The sequence below is a fragment of the Corvus hawaiiensis genome, chromosome 3 (assembly GCF_020740725.1).
Source record: "Corvus hawaiiensis isolate bCorHaw1 chromosome 3, bCorHaw1.pri.cur, whole genome shotgun sequence".
Classification (NCBI taxonomy): Eukaryota; Metazoa; Chordata; class Aves; order Passeriformes; family Corvidae; genus Corvus; species Corvus hawaiiensis.
This window is the reverse complement of record NC_063215.1, coordinates 79,270,720-79,287,077: the sequence shown is the minus strand read 5'-3', so window position 1 is coordinate 79,287,077 and position 16,358 is coordinate 79,270,720. Positions and strand designations below refer to the sequence as shown.

The following is a 16,358-nucleotide window of genomic DNA, read 5'->3' as shown; positions in this document are numbered from 1 at the left end:
GTGCAGGGGATGAACTCAGCACACTACTCATGTTCTAGTTTGAGTACAAGCTTTGTGTTAGTCTTTAGAACGCTTTTAAGAGAGATTATAATTCACCTGTCTTCAGAGATTTTAAGTAAGAGCAGTATATAAGTTTCCTACTTTTTCTGCTTTTTTCTCTCCATTATTATAGTTTCCATATTTTTTACAATATTATTGGATGGTGTTTGACACAATGTGTAGTATATAAAATAAACTGGTATCTAGTTGCAGTTGTCTAATTGATGGGTGATGCTTTAATGGCACATGGAATTGGTTGCCTGCCTGTATAAATCATGGGTCTGTATTCAGTGGATTTGGATCCTACAAAGTTGTAATTTTATGTCTGTAAATTAGAGTGTCTGCAACCCTTTTTTTCTAGTTCAGGGACTTACCTGACTGGAAAAAAAAAATTGTTGCTTAAAAGTAACTCTCAAATGCCTGAAGTGATGATCTAGCAACAGTTGTGTGCAATAAAAACACTTTGTAAAAATATTAACTTATTGCACACATTCACACATAGCATTAAAAAAAAATTAAACTGCATAGTAGGAAAGAATGAGAAGGTATTTGATTCAGTTAATTCCTCACCTGCCCCCTAAGTGCAATGCATGCTAATCACATGCTTTTGAGTAGACCCACTAAAGTGGTCTCTGATACATATTAGAATTTTTCACTTTTTGCAAAATGTTGGGGAAATACTGAAAGTGTTATTTGTGCTTCATTTTAGTGTCATATTTTGTAAGAAAAAAAATGATACGAATTACTTTTGCCTGTCAAAATACATAAAATTACTCTGCATGTAAAAATGTTGGTGTCGGTGGTATTTTGGGCGTAACTTGATTTCCCTGAGAAAGTAGAAAACTGAAACTGATGCTCAGTGAGGTCCAAGTACCATGTAGATTTTTAGCTGTATGAACATACCTGTTTTTCTTACCATAACTCTTAAACTTTTAACTTTAAACATTTGCTCCTAACTCTATTATTTTTTCATATGGAAACTAGCTTGTGCTTGAGAATCTTTGAAAGACTGGTACTTCACTTGGTTAAGGAAGCATGCCTGCTGCTGCTAGATGGTGGTTAGCATTTTGATTAATTCTCTATCTCTTGCTGATTTTGGCTATTGGATTGTTCCACCCTTACTTGCTGTGTATTGTAAAAACAATGAATGATAGTTGAGGTGCTCTTCTGTTGCTTTCTGTTGCTTGAAATTCGGTGTGTATTGATGACTTAACATGGTCCTAGGAGAGAAACATAAGCTGAGAGTGGCATCAGTTTAACTCTGTTTAAACGGATGCAGCTAAACTGGAACATCAGAAGATTTGTCTCAGTTCTTCAAATTCTTAGTTCTAGCTTAAACTACAGTGAGGAATGCATTGGTTTAAAAACACTAAGTCTGCTGCTCTTCCAAAAGATAAAACTTTAGAAGAAGTTTTCGTGGTGAGAGATACTAAAGCTGTGGCCACTGATGATGAAAGTGATTTGCAAAGTGGTGGGACAGGAAGGATTTGAATCTTTTCAGTGATTTCCTATTTTGAATATTCTTGCAGAGAATGGTTTATGTAAACCAATTTTACGTTGCAACCCAGCAGTCTTAAATGCATGTGCGGAGTCTTACTTCCTCTGAAGGAATAATTGACAGCTGAAAGTGAGTAACTTCTTGGTGGTTTTTCATGTGATGACAAACACTCACATGAACACCGTTCTTTGTGTGTTCAAGGGGGAAGAATACTTTAATGAAGAAATCAAACCAGTGGATATCTGTAGACAGATGTAAGCAGTATAAACAGGATATCCTGCTTCAAAACATCTCTTAGAATGGTATTAGAGAGATTGAAAAATACGATCTGTAGATAAAGGAAACAGAAGATTACATTACTTGTGTAGTTTCAGGGACAGAGGAAGAAAAATGTCCTCTGGACCAGAATGCATGTCATGGCTAACTAGGTCGTACCATATTAAGGTGGAACAAGATGAAGACACTGCAACCAGTTTGTCTTTTTTTTTTTTTTAAAGTTTATTTCTCCACTGTGTTTATTTCACCCTGCTGTGAGCAAGACAAATTTGTTATTTACTGCTAAACTTATTACTTAGAGTGTACAGACCAGGGTATTGTTAAAGGTGATTATTGTAGGTTTCAAAATTCTTCATGAGTTTCTGCTTTTACCTACCGTAGAGATGGGTACTTGTATCCTTTCAGAGACCTATTAATGCATTGGCAGAACTCACAGGTTTTAAAGGTGTGGGGAAGCTGCTGTATGCCTTTCTTTTTTTTATAAGCCATATCTACTATTATAATTAAGTATCTCTCCTTACTAACACTCTTTTAAATCCCTAGAGTGTTATACCATGTAATTACCACTGCAGCGTTAAGATAAAGTACCTAGAATTGTACTTAGATATTCACTCTGAAAGTAAAGCTTTCCTTATTTTTGAATCAGTTGGCTTTCTGTGAGAGGGAAGAATCAGTAAAGAATTGTAAATGGGAAGGAGCTAAAGCTTTACAAATGAACTTGAACAGTGTGATTTCATGAGAGACATACCAAAGAAGCTTCTGGGCAAGGGAGGACTTACTTGGTAGTGTGTAAGAAATGTGAAATAAATCTAAAGAAAAGATTGTTTACTTGACTTCTTCTTTTTTTTTTTTTTTTAAAGATGTGTGAATTCAATGCTAAAAAAAAAAAGGTGTGCATGGAGGATTTGACCTTCCTACTTCAGCACTGCTCCTCAGGTTTTTAGGTATTTTAAAGTATTTCAGAACAGAATAAAATGGTGCTTGCTAGAGCTTGGGAGAGCAGAGCTTTTATCTTCTCTAACATTCTGCTGGTGATGCTTTTGGAAACCTTATTCACTCCTGATAAGCTTGAGGGAGGTGCTGAAAATACAGTGCCACATAACTCTGTTGATACACATAAACAGCCTAAAGCGAGTGGCAAAGTTGCAAGATACGCAAGAAACTAGAAACTTGAATTGGCTGTAATGGAGACCGTAAAAGGAAAGATTATGTCATCAAAATTCAATACTTTGGAGTCTTGTTGAGACACCAGAGGTGTGATTAAACAAGAGGTAGGTATGTGAGAAAACTGGTGTTAGTCATAATAAAAAAAGTAATCTTGCAGATGTGTAGAAGGATTCAGCAGAATCTGGAAAAACCCAGGAGGCATATCAAGCAGATAACTTCATGAGTTGTGCATTTGAGAGAATGCTTTTGGTCAGCTGCACTAATACCTTAGGAAGGAAGATAGGTTGTACTCAATTCATAGAAGTGAGAGAGAATGGGTGAACTAGAGATTTGATCTATTTTATCATTTAAGGAGTAGCCCTTCAGTACTGTGAAATTTAAGAAAAGTGGAGAGAGAGAGTTTCATAGATGACGTGTTGTGCAGAAATGGAGTTTGGAGATCGGATCGGAAGTTAAAGAAAACAGGGAATATATAATATATGCCTGTTATTTCATTTGTTGCTTCTGAATGTTTTGTCTGAGGCCTTGGAGAAAGTATCTAAGACGAGAGAAGGTAAAATGCCAAGAAGCAGAAGAAGTGGTAGCACTTGAGGAGCTGACTGTCCCTGTCCTTATGTTTGTTACCGTTACTGCTGGCTTGAATGTATGCAAAGAAGACTAAAGTTCAGGTGTCTGGTTCTGTAGTGGCGTTTTCTACTCCACTGAGTTGGTAGATGTCTTCACTCTATAAAGTTTGAGGTAGCTTAGGTTTCACACAAGCGAAAATTGAGTGGTAGTCCTTAAGCCAGCTCTCATACTGTCTGTGTGTGTTCTGAATGTTTGGCTTTCAAGTGTCATGAATGTGGCATAAGATTATTTGCAAGGGAAGGATTAAAATAAATGTTTGTTTTCTCCTGTGAAAACTATGATACCTAATGCTAATGATTATATTCTGCATGAAAGATACATTTTGAAAGGAAAATTTTGGTGCAGCTACTCAGTAGCTGCCAGTTATAAATAAAAATAACCATGTTGCTACTTATGCTTCAGTACTTCTGTGGACTGCCTAGCTTGTTTCAGTGTAGAGTAAATTAATGGAAAATCTGAAGAGAATGAAAAGGAAACAAAGTGTGGCAAAAGATAGTAATATTTGTTCAGGGATGTGCAAAAGAATTTCTTTATATACTGAAGCCAGTATAAATACTGCTTGTAGTTCAGAGGAATTTGTGCTCGTAGCCAAAATTGTCAGTGTAGATGGAGATGAGGATTTTTTCCTTGAGCTATGATTATATGGTGACAAAACTTGTGTTCCCCATTGTAAACAGGTGTTAACTACCAAATCATGATACAGTACACATGACTGTGTCAGTTTCCAGCCGAGAAACAACTTGTTCCTGAGTATGCGTTTCAGAGATGCGTCCTTTCTGACACTGTCCCCCACCCTACAGCTTTTCAGGTGGTGAAATCTCAGCTATTAATCATTTGCCAGAGAAGAAACTGATAATGAAACAGAGGTTATATTAATCTCTTGTCACTTGAAACTCTAGCAGCAGACTACTTCTTTCTGTGGCTTCCTGTATTTAGATGAAAACATAAGATTTCTGTTTTCAGTGTCATGTTTAATTCTGAAGGTTTTGAAAGCAGTTGTTGCAATTCTAAGTGAAAGACTGGAATTACTGATACCTGGCTTTGTTTACAGCCCATGCTATTGTAAGTCTTAATGCTTTGGGAACTATCCTGTTGAAATGTTAGTTTTTTGTTTGAAACTTGGTTAATACATTCATTTTAAGTAATTCTTCTGTAGTATTGAAATAAACTCATTGAGAACATTTTTACGCTATTTGGGATTTTGTAAGTTATGAAATGTGGAATTTCTTATTCTTATAGCAGCAATTTAAATACCACATTTAACAGGTTTAGAAATAAAATGTAGCCTCGTGTTAAATGTCTTTTTTGGCTAAACAAAAGAAAGCTTTGTGTTCATTCTCGGACTATTAGATTTTAGTGACGCTAATGTAGATTTGAATCAAATTATCCATTTTTAACTACCTTGTTCATAACTACTGAACTACATCTTCCAAGTAAATACCTCAAGGTATGAGTAATACATGTGCAAATGGTAGAAACAGTACTTAGAAGTCCACCCTTGACATTTCCTGGTGCTGTTGAGGAGTTTTTCATTACTTTGAAATGAAGTAGTAGGGCTTCTGAGTGCTTAGAGAGCTTGCCCAGGTCATGCCCAGAGCATGCCTTCATTCTTTTGTTATCTCTCTGGGGGTAGTCAGTAGAACAATATCTACCTGTTTGTTGTCATACCATGTGCTCATGAACTGCGCTCACTGCTAAGTTGTCCTATTTCCCATTGCTGAAAGATGCTCCATTTAATTTCCAGGTGCTGTTGTTAATCCCATAACTAGCAAAAAGTGCTGTATAGATGCATTTTTCTATTTTTTATGTTAGGTGCAGATTTCTAATTTTTTTTTTGCTTTCTAACTGCCTTATTATTAAAAAAAAACCTTAGAAGAGCTGTTTTTATACACCTTTTAAATGATGTGAACAATCTTGTAAGTGTTCTGAGGAGCTGCACATAATTTTTACTTCAATAGCTGAATTCCATAAACAGGATGAGTAGGCAGCAAATTTACAGACATGAAAGACATTTAAGGATGGGTGCTGCAATTTAAAAGAAAAAGCCAAAAAAACAACTGAAAACCCCCAAACAAAACAGAAGGAAAAAACCAAAACCAGAGCAGATTTTTCAGCTACTATGATGTTCATGACACAAGGAAGAAAATGGCATTAAGATTTGGGAAATAATAGGAAGAGAAGATTGTCATGTGAGATTATAATCTGTTACTGTATTTAATGGCTAATATACGTTTTTCCCCCCCCACAGAAATTAGCAGAGTACGGAAAGACATGTATAACGACACATTAAATGGTAGTACGGAGAAGAGAAGTGCAGAATTACCAGATGCTGTGGGACCTATTGTACAGTTACAAGAGAAACTATATGTGCCTGTAAAAGAATATCCAGATGTAAGTATATCTTTTTAGTCCCTAAATTATTTTTTGATCCTTGTGGTTGTCTTTAAGTGTAAATTTCATGTGATGCTACCCTTGGATCATGCTGAGTTGCTTTGGACACCAGGGAATTAGTGTATGTTCCACTTGGCTTGATTTGCAGAGAGTGTGAGTGGAAGAAGGTTGTGTTAAATACCAAACTAGTTTGGATTGCTAAACCATAGATGTAAGATCCTAATTATCGTGTTCATTCAGTATTGTCTGTCCTGAGACACTTGTGAAGTGAATATTAGGAGGAAAGTAGTTCTTGGGATGATGTTTTTTCCTCTTGGTGTGTTGCTAAAAGTCAGCTGCAGAATGCTTAGAGGCCCTTTAGAGACCTTTTGGAGACTGTACTTAGTCTCAATTACTGTTTGTCCCATACCTGTGTAACTAGTTCTGTTGCTTACAGAAGTGTCTTTATCTCAGGGTTGGTTGTCCTGTCCTCTCCCCTTTCTCTGCCCTTCTTAAGCAAAACTGTTTGCTTGCCTGTCAATACTGTGCTCTCCATGGGGTGTTCAGTTCCATTGTACACTTACCTTTTGAAAGAGAATGGTTTCATTTAACTGGAACTGTTTTGAATTCATCTGTGTTTCTAAAAACTGCTTGGGAAGAACAGTCCTGTCAAAATCTACCCCCAACTACCCCAACCATTTTCATTGATTGGTGACAGAATAAGAAATTGTGTTATTCTTCCCTAATAGAATTTAGAGGTTCTGTTGCGATAGAGGAGTGCAGGGTCCAAGTAAGGGATTTGCACATTAAAGTGATATAAAGTGGAAGAAAGTACAGAACAGCAAAAAATGGGGCTAACATTTGCCTATTTCTGTGGCTTTTCTTTGTATGCTTAATTAGATTAAGCTCTCCAAATGGAGTTTTATTATTTCAATTCTGCTTAGAACATACGGGCCTCTAAATAAACCTCATTGTGCCACGCTCCATTAAGAAAATTAAGTGCAAGTCCTTATTCAGAACAGAGTATTTAGACAAATGTCTTTTCTCTCTTTTCAAGTTTTCATGCAGTTGTTTTGCTGTGGGGTTAAAATACCTGTACTGGGAAAAGTGTTTAAGGAATTTGCACTGGCACTAAGGACATCTCTCTCCCCTTGTATTGTATTTTTCTTCCAAATTAAACATATGTGTGTCTGTATACATATTTGTACATGCATACTTCTCCCCACACCAAAAACAGTGATTCTTTTGAGACTCACAGAATTACAGATTTTTGAGAGGAATTGTCCTGTCCTTTTGTTCCACAAAGCCATGTAAGTAGCTGTGGAATTAATACCTGCATATATCTTAGAATTATATTGCTTAGGGCTTTTTAAAACATTTCTTAGTTATTGAAATCTTTGTTTCATAACTTGACAATGTATTCTTTATGAAGAGTTGCCTTAGTTATTTGTTGCAGTTTTTACAGAACTTGAGGCGTGCTGTACGAGGATTATGAGTGAGAAAAAAGGTGTCTGATTTCCCTATTATTTTAACTATTAAGCTGCTGTTCTAGAAATCAGGGGTTTAGTAGCTTAGCTCTTCACTGCCAGTTAATTGTCAAATATAGTGTAAATAAGCAGGAAAGAGTTTGTCTCCAGTTACTGTTAAAGTAATGATTTCACTAGCTACTGCTAGCTCTTTGTGTGCTTTCAGAAGAACGGCCTTGAAGTGGTCACTAAATTATTGTAATAAACACTTACGCATTCAGAAGTTGGAGAAGCTTGTGATTTGTATACATGTGACCTGGAATAAAAAGGCTGTTGGTTCTTGTGAGGTGATGTGAAGTGTGTGCTAGAAAATGTGCTGCTTCTGCCGCTGTGGTGGGACCCGGCAGTTCAAGCTTCACTGGAGAGCCAAGCCTGGTGTTCTCTCTGTGCTCCTATATGTGTTCACTGCTTCTTTGAATGGGATTTGCACAGCCTCAATAACTGGTTAATAAACTAGAATATACCACTACATATGAACAGAAAGCTTTGATTTTGTATGTAGGCTCTTTCTTTGTGCAAGTCAGAAATTATGTAACCTTCTTTAAATTCAGGCTAGCATTCAGAAGGTTGGGGGTACAGTGATTCCAACTTGTTTTAAAAAAAGAACAAAAGTTGTAAAATTCACTTGTAAGTATTAATTTCACCAGTAAAGGTAAATTTGTGGGTAAAGATAGAAATTGTCACCTGTGATAATTTTCACGGTGTTATGTGAAACTTCTGGCTCATGTTTAGCAATTAATTTAGTTGTTACCAGATGTAGGAAAGACATGGTGTATAGACTGAGAGTGAGCTTCTCAGATAAATCTAGTTAATTCTTTGTGTTGCCGTAATTTTCTTCCAGCTGACAATCTTGTATATGTTACAAAGATGTAAAGTTGAATAAACCTAAAGTTGCTCAGAGAAGAGTGACCAGAAACTGTTTTTCTGATAGATATTTAATAATATTTTTAGTAACAGAAATTAAAAAAAAAATAATTAGCAAAATGTTAGGAGGTTGTAATAAACTTCTGTTGTGGTAAATATTTTTGATTTAGAATTTTGAGCATATTGGTTAGTTTTCTATAGTGAATACTGCATAGTACTATAATGCCATTTTGTGCAGAGAATCCTCAGTTACTTGTGAGGCAAAACAATAGTAGTCTACCATAGGTTTAAACAAACATGCTTTTTATGTGTGTATGTATAGACATGCACAAAAGCTGAAACAATAAATTTTCATAGCCTGCATCACTTTGTTATTACTGTTTTACTACCCTTTGGTTCCCCACACAAAGTAGAGAATATATAAAATTAAATTTGAAATAAATATATAAGATCCCTTGAAGGCTCTTAATTTATTTTTCTATACTAGTGTGTATTAAGTATTTTTAATCTAATATTTTTATTTGAAGACCATAGTTGATGCAAGATTCAACTTGCCAAAAAATTGTTTGACTGAAACAGCCTTTAGTTTTTAAATGTTGGCTGTTCAGAGTCTGAATTCCTACTTCTGTACTAGTAAGTGGAAGATATGCAAAAATCTTGCTAAACAAAAATTAATTTTCTTTGGTGTGTTGTATTAATAAAGAACATTTTTCTGTGATGTAGTCACAGTCTGATAAATTGTGTAGCTGTTGGGATGGTCTCCTTTCTGGGACATTTTTTTCCATAGGAAGTTACTGTTACGCAGTCGGGTCTGTTTGTATTGCTTTGTTCTAGCACCCTTGAAAGGTGTTTAATCTTTATAGAAATTTTAGTATTAAAACTGAGATTTGAGATACTTAACTTTTCTGGACCATGTATATGCTCCTGAAACTTGAGAGAGAACTTGTGCAGCAGGCACCCAAAAAATGAAATTCCATTAATTGTCTATATTCTGCCCTTCAGTTAAAAATGTGTTTGTTCTCTATAGTGTAATGTTTGTACTCTCATATAAATCTTTGGTGTTACAGTTTGAAGGCATTTCCAATTCATGGAGAAATAACTTCCAGCAGAATTTTAAAAAGTAAGAAGAAAAGATGTCAGAAAAATTATTGAGCTCTTACGAAGCAGAAGAATGGAGGATAAGCTATTGTTTGTGGGTGAATAGTTAATAGTCTTTAGCATTTCTTATGCTTCAGATAAATGATTAATTTTCTCAAATTTCCCTAAAGAGCTGAGACTAAACTTTCTGCCTGATATCAATTTAAACAGTTTCTGGAATTAGTACCTACAAATGTTGAACTGAATAAATGTTTTTTCTATTATAATCATGGCTTTATTATTAATAAGTACCCTGTTAGCTCTGATTAATGTGAAATTCTCTGTTGGAACTCTACTGTGCCTCTTCAGTAAAAATGTAAGAACTCAGTAATTATCGCATCTATAGTAGCATGTCCTTTGAGTATACTGAAGCTCAAAGGCCAGCAGTGATAAACAGCTTGTGCGTACTTTCTGACCGTTTTAGTTAAAACTGTTTAATTAGAACAACACAACGATGAACACAGGGACTCATTTTACTGTGGGGAACTTACTGACAAAACGTTTAAATACTTTTTCAATTTGTAATATCAGAGTTTAATAGCATCCCTAATATGGATTAGAAAAATGATAACATCTTCTTTATTTATTGTTCTGATTCTTTTACTTAAGCTTTTCGTTCCCTAGTGGTAAACAGGGAAGGAGGCTAAAAGACTTGGCCTTGCTTACCCTTGCAATTTGAAGCAAAGAGAGAATATAACTGGTATCTGTAGATAAACTTGGGATACAGAGTAATGGCAGGGCTGAAGGAAGATTTGGGAAAGAGGTCAGCTACTGATGAAAGTACAAATGTACACGAAATAACAAACACTAAAGTAGTTTGATTACTAATTTTCAGTCTTAGTAGGGTCAATTGGAAAAACATTCTAGTAGAAATAATGAGAACTAAAAATTTAATTTTTAATTCAACCTTTATATATTCATGAGAGGCTTTATGTGCTCTGGTTGCACATGGTAAGGGAATGGGTTGAGAAAAGGCCCTTTTGTTTAGATGCTGTTAAAATGTACATGCCTTAATATCTGTATGAAGATTTTTTTTACCCTTTCTATCTAATGTTTTATTAGATATCCTTCCATTACTGACCCTCTGAATCACCTTTTGACAGTTTTTTTGTTTTTGTTTTTTTTTTGTTTTTTTTGTTGTTTTTTTTTTTTGAACCATGCTAAACACTCAATAGCTGGTGTGGGGGGTTGGGTGCTTTCTTGGTGGATTTTTTGGTTTTGGGGTTTTTTTGGTGAAGGATGACAGATGTCATAATTTTATTCATAAATAAGTTGGTCAAATCTCCAGAGCATGTTTGTACTTGGAGGCAAAAGGATGGACAACAGTCTAGAATACATTGGAATAAAAAATCCTGTCCTTTAGTCCCTTACAGTAATCTTGCAGGCTCAGTACTCAGCAGTACCAATTAACTTGGTCCATATCTCCATTATTTTTTACCTGTTAAGCTCTTCAAGAATTTAGTCCAGTTAGGTTTGGTGATTACCTTGTCATTCATCTTTTAATGTTGTTCTTCCCATTTTATTCTTACTTTAATTTTGCTGTTTGCAGATCCTGCGGTCTTTCTGTGTGTGTAAATAAAAAGAAAAGGAAGGTAGGGTGGAAGTAAGACAAGTAAAAACTTAGTAAGTAGCCTTTGTCTTGGCAATGTAAGACAAAGTAAATTTGGAAATCTGGGAGAAGAAATGAGTTGTATCTGGTACTGATAGGAAAATTGAACATATTTGTTAGGACACCATGTTTTTATGGTGATGCTTGTATTATTAACTTCTTCAAATTAGCATCATAAGATGAAACTCCTAGTTTTATATGTATGTTCATATACATGCTATGTCCAGCATGTATATGACACTCCCTGCAGAAAGCAGTGGAATTTTTTTCTTGTTTAATCAGTATACAGTTCCAACTTGTAAGGGTGGGAATCCCCTACTCTGACATTAACAGCTAGTGCTAGATGTTTGGGTGCCTCTCTTCACCGTGGATGAAGAGGACTGTGCGTTTATGGGGAAGCCAAGTGCTAAAGGAGAATGGTAGTTTAGAAAATTAGTCTAAACAGTTAGTTTAAAGATACCTGTTACTTTTCTGTGGATGAAATAACTTAAATTATTCTAATAAATTAATTTTATTTAAAATGTTTAACTTTGGGATATACAAAATTTGAGGTTGCAAAGAAAGTGTCCAACAGAACTTTTTGAAGTTGGTCTAGCAGTCAACATCCATCATGATTGGTTGTGCTCCTGTAGTGCCTTTCATTATAGCTCATTTCATTTTCTGTGTAGAGTCAGGCTTTCAGTGGGCAATCTGTTTGATCAGGGCTGTCTTCTTAATACCCTCTTCCATTTTGAATTCTGCACTTCATGTGCATATGTTTCTTTCTTTCATGGATTACAGAATTATTTGGGTGCATGGTTTCAGTTGATTATGCACTACAACTCTGGTGTCAGTGTGTGCTTGCTTTTGCTGAACTGATTTTTCTTAGAGCTGCTACTTTGTGTATTAGCTCTTGCAAGACTTAAGTCTAGGAGAGCTGGGTGCAAGTCCAAGTAATGAAAAGTCAACTGTGAGGCATTGTTGCATACTGACTTTGTTTTACATTGGGGGTTTTTTTCAGTCTATTCTTTTGAAATGTTTATTTTAGGAAAGAAGAGTTTTATACAGGGATGAGGAAATGCTTCAGCATGGTATTTTTGCTTGCTATTGTGAGGTCAGGTGTGCTTGGGTACACACCTGCTGAACTTGTTGGTAGTTTTTTGTGAACTAATGTACTTTAACTAGGACTGGGGAATGCAGTAAACATGGAAATACATCGAGTAAGTGCTGAAACAATACTTAACAGAGCAAGGTAGAGCTTGTGTTTAAAACACATAGGTGAATTCACAAATTACTGTTTAGACATCAGAATCCTTAGTAGTTGTGCTTTATTACTCAAAGTCAGGAACAGATCTTCCCTCTGCTTTAGAGAGCTGAAACAGACTCCTGAAGGAGATGGGGCTGGTATTTGAGAAGCACAGTGTTTTAAGGAGGGAGGAAATACAGAGAGAAAAACCCTTTCTTGAGGGTTAAGAGGTTTTTAAATTTTTTAGTTTCCCCCCCTCTGATTAGTTGACAAAAGGAGACCTATAGCACTAAGCTGTAGTGCTTTCCCCAGAAACTTAAACTGGCAATTATGGTACCATGTTGTCTTCACCCCCTCCCCCTGCAGTGGTCAGTCAGCTTTTGACAGACTGAGTATTAGATATTTCTTCCTTTTTAGTAGCTCTGTAGTTTAGATATTACTGTTTGTACACTCCGATTTTTATGGAGTTGCCCTTGCAAAAGTAATTCGATGCTTTCCAGTCAGAGGACAGCAAGAGTTTGGTAACTTTGTATGGGTAGGTCAGTGAAATGCTAATTGTGGTTGCTCTGTGTTTTGCCAGGATAAGATGACACCAAGCCCCATTTAGAATTGCTATTTAATGTAGTTTTGAGTTCCAGTCAAAATACCAGCTTGATAATTTCTTTGTATTACTCCTAAATCATATGCTTAGGTAAAAATCAATGTACATGCCCTCAGTGGTAAAAGGTCTATTGTTTATTACCAGGGTAAGTCTGCCCACAAACCTTGGAGGTGCATATTAATTAATTAAAAAAAAAAAAGAAAAGAAAAAAAAGAAAAAAGGTGCCTTATAAACAACATGGTCAAGTTTTTTTAAACAGGTGTGCTGTTTTGAGGTTGTACTGCTTCTGAAGTTATTAAGACATTTAGAAGTGTGCATCACTTGTCAAGGAAAAGTTTTCAGTGTAATGCTGTATCTATAGCATACATTTCTGATCTGAATTTGTTCTGTATTTCAAAAGAACAGAGTAGTTTTGCTCTCCATATGTGTCTCGTTGTTGCTGGTCACTTGGTTGTCTTGCAAGGGTCTTTTTGTGGGGAAGATTGTACACAAATCCAGCTTCAGGAGTAAACTTTTGTTTTAGGCATTTCCTTCCTTTTCCCATGTTTTGTTTCATTGCTAGAGAACTGTTGTTTACCTGCCTTGGTTTGGAATGTTGGATTTAAAATAAAACCCAAATGCTGTCTCAGTAGGTATCTCTGCATAGGAGATTCTGGGTTTCTGTAGCTAACAGGTATTCATCCATTGTAGTGTGGATCTACTCAATTTATGAAATTAGTGTGCTGTTTTTTAAAGCTAGTAAGAATACTAGTTGGACACCGTTGTTTAATTTCAGTCACTTTGACATAATATTAATTCACAGTTCTAAGCTTTTATATGCTGCTTCTCTTTAAGAGCAGTGTATAGTAGTGAATTCTGTGAAGGCACTGATTCCTTTTGAAATTTGCTGCATTGCTTTGAAACTGAATTCTTTTTCTGTCAAATACGCTCAATACTTTAAGAAAAATAATTTTGCTTGATGAGCAGCCAGTTCCTTTTTACACCTTATTTGCACTCAGTTGTCTCTTATTATATAGTGTAGCACTTCCTCTCTTCAGGAATGCTCATGCACCTGTCCTAATTGTGTGCATTCATCCACCCAACACTTCAGTTACTTAGGTTGGTTAATGCTTTTTCAGAAGGTTTCTGTCTCTTTAGAGTGCTGATACAAGCATGATCAGTGTGTCTCAGCTGTGTGGTTTATAAACACTCAGAACATACTGACCCAAAAATTCGAGTTAGTTCTAGTTGCAAACATTGTGATCTGTGGTGTCAGAGGGCGCTGAGGGCTTTGCCCTGTGGTCAGTGATACAGGGGCTGCTTGCTCTGGGAAGATTATCAACTAAATTGTGATTTAAAGTTGTCTTAAATATGCAGCCGTTTATCAGATTATTTTTTTCCTTGTAAAGTACAGGTGGTCTAAAAATGTGAATGCTGTGTTAAATAGATATATCGTTATCGATGTTCCATCTGGAAATGACCAGTTGTTACATTGCTAATGTATTTAAGTACTGATGATAATGAATATATTATTCAAATTAACATCCTAAATGCCTGGGTCATACTATTTAACCTAATTGCTTGAATTTTATAATTTGAACTTACTTGACAATTTGATTACCATTTTTTAAAAAAATGAATGTCACTTGCATTAAAAGTAAAGCAAAGTTGATGTCATTCAACACAAATACTAAAATAGTGTATCTTGGGCTTCAATCTCATTAGATTTTTTCAAGTTATTCTAGCCAAAATAATATTTTGCACATCTTTTTTTCTTCCACGAGTGCAGATGTTACCCTTGAGACTGGGAAAAATTGTAAACAAGGGCTTTTGAGTCTCTGTGAAGGACTTCGGTTTTTTCTGTGAGTCAGCTGATGGGCAAGCTGAAACAAGAGAGAGACCTGAAACTCTGGCTTTGTAATGTAGATAGGGCTGGAACATAACATATATCTCTAAATCCTAAGTCACTGCAGACAGGTAGGCTCACATGTAAACCTGAAGTACATCTCAGAGCCTTATGATAACTCTTTTCTTCTGCTGTCTCTCCTGTGGTAAATATGAGGTAGTTTCTCTTCTGTTGCGGTGTTGGTCATCACAGAACTGTAGACAGTGGTAGTACCCCGCTCCTTACTTTAAAAGCTCGGAGTAAAAGGCAAAAGTTAGTTGAAATGAAGGCTGAATGTAGCAATTGTTGATATGCTGCTCTTTTAGTAGTGTTGTAATCGTAGATATTTAGGATAGTAGATTCAATATGATTTGATATCCAAAGGTACTACTATTATTGTATGATTAGACTGTAATACTGCTGCTCTTAGTGCTCGATGCTGACTGAAGCACATAACTGTATAGTGCTTGTGTTTTGAGGCTTCTACCCTTAAGTGCTCCCAACCAGGGGGGCTTTTTAAGGTGTTTCAGGTGCTTTTTAGTTTTGACTCATTTGTCTTTTTATGCATTGCCTTTTTACAGCTAGAGCGTAGACTTAAGGTTTGGTAATAGCTTTTAGCAAAAGTCATTTAGAGCAAACAAGGCAGATTAGACCTTAAAACACTAAAGGAGATATTGAGTGCTATATTTTGAGCCGTCCTCTGTATTTCTGACCTGTTCTGCAGTGTTAGGTTTGAATTTTGCAAGTTTACTGATTATGGCAGATGTACACATATGGAGAAGACTTTTTGTAACAATGTTTCCAGAAGGTGAATGGAATTATTAGTTTAATTTTTCACTTCAAATATGGTCAACACTGAGAAGTCTATTTATTAATTTCTTTTTTTAGAAGAAATGCTTATACAGCAGCAAATAGGCATTGAGAGTTTATATCTTACTTTATTTTACACTTTATTGAAGTGTATCATTTGAAGTCTGTAGTAGCATGAGAAATGCTACCAGTTAGATAATCCTGCTGCGTTTTGTTCTAAATTTTGGAAGGGGGATTGCTTTTGTTTTGATGAAACAATTTAAAATTACTTTCTCTGACATGTTTCAGTATTTTCATGGCCTGAAATTCTAGACCTAGTTTGGTAAATGAACCCCTAATCAACCTGAAGTAGTACAAACTGTGTATAAAGCTATGATTAAGCATGATATTTATATAAAAAGTGGGGTTTTGTAGTTATGCTTGTAAAATACTGGGAGTATTTTCAATATATTTAAAGATAGAAATAGGTATTTCAGAAGTTTGTCTTAAATGAGGTAAGAATTCTGATTCACCTTCCCCTATGAATTAGTAAAATTCAGTTTGTTTCACTATGGAGCTCTTAGTCTATGAATGAGATTGCAGTTGTGTTACCAATTCTCAAATGTGTGTAAAATTTAAAGAAGCAAAGCAAAAATTATCTAGTATTGGTTCTGATTATAAATTACGATTTAGTCAGCTAAATTAAGCAATTAAAATCAGTTACATGAATGAAAAGCATGTCTATGTTTAGGAATGTTAAACACCT

The 16,358-nt window shown here is 35.5% G+C and overlaps 1 protein-coding gene across 14 annotated transcripts in view; it reads left to right on the top strand.

Moving 5' to 3' along the window:
* The window catches only part of QKI (QKI, KH domain containing RNA binding), a 157,571-nt gene that overhangs the window by 30,848 nt on the left and 110,365 nt on the right, over positions 1 to 16,358 (top strand). For 13 of the 14 annotated variants that reach the window (XR_007202402.1, XM_048297839.1, XM_048297841.1 and 10 more), the window contains exon 2: positions 5,856 to 5,998. Coding sequence is in view for 13 of the 14 variants with exons in the window: in XM_048297839.1 (XP_048153796.1) it covers positions 5,856 to 5,998 (143 nt within the window). In the remaining variant the exon portion in view is untranslated. Of the gene's footprint in view, positions 1 to 581; positions 585 to 5,855; positions 5,999 to 16,358 lie in introns of all 14 variants that reach the window. The other variant, XM_048297851.1, reaches the window with a different exon arrangement.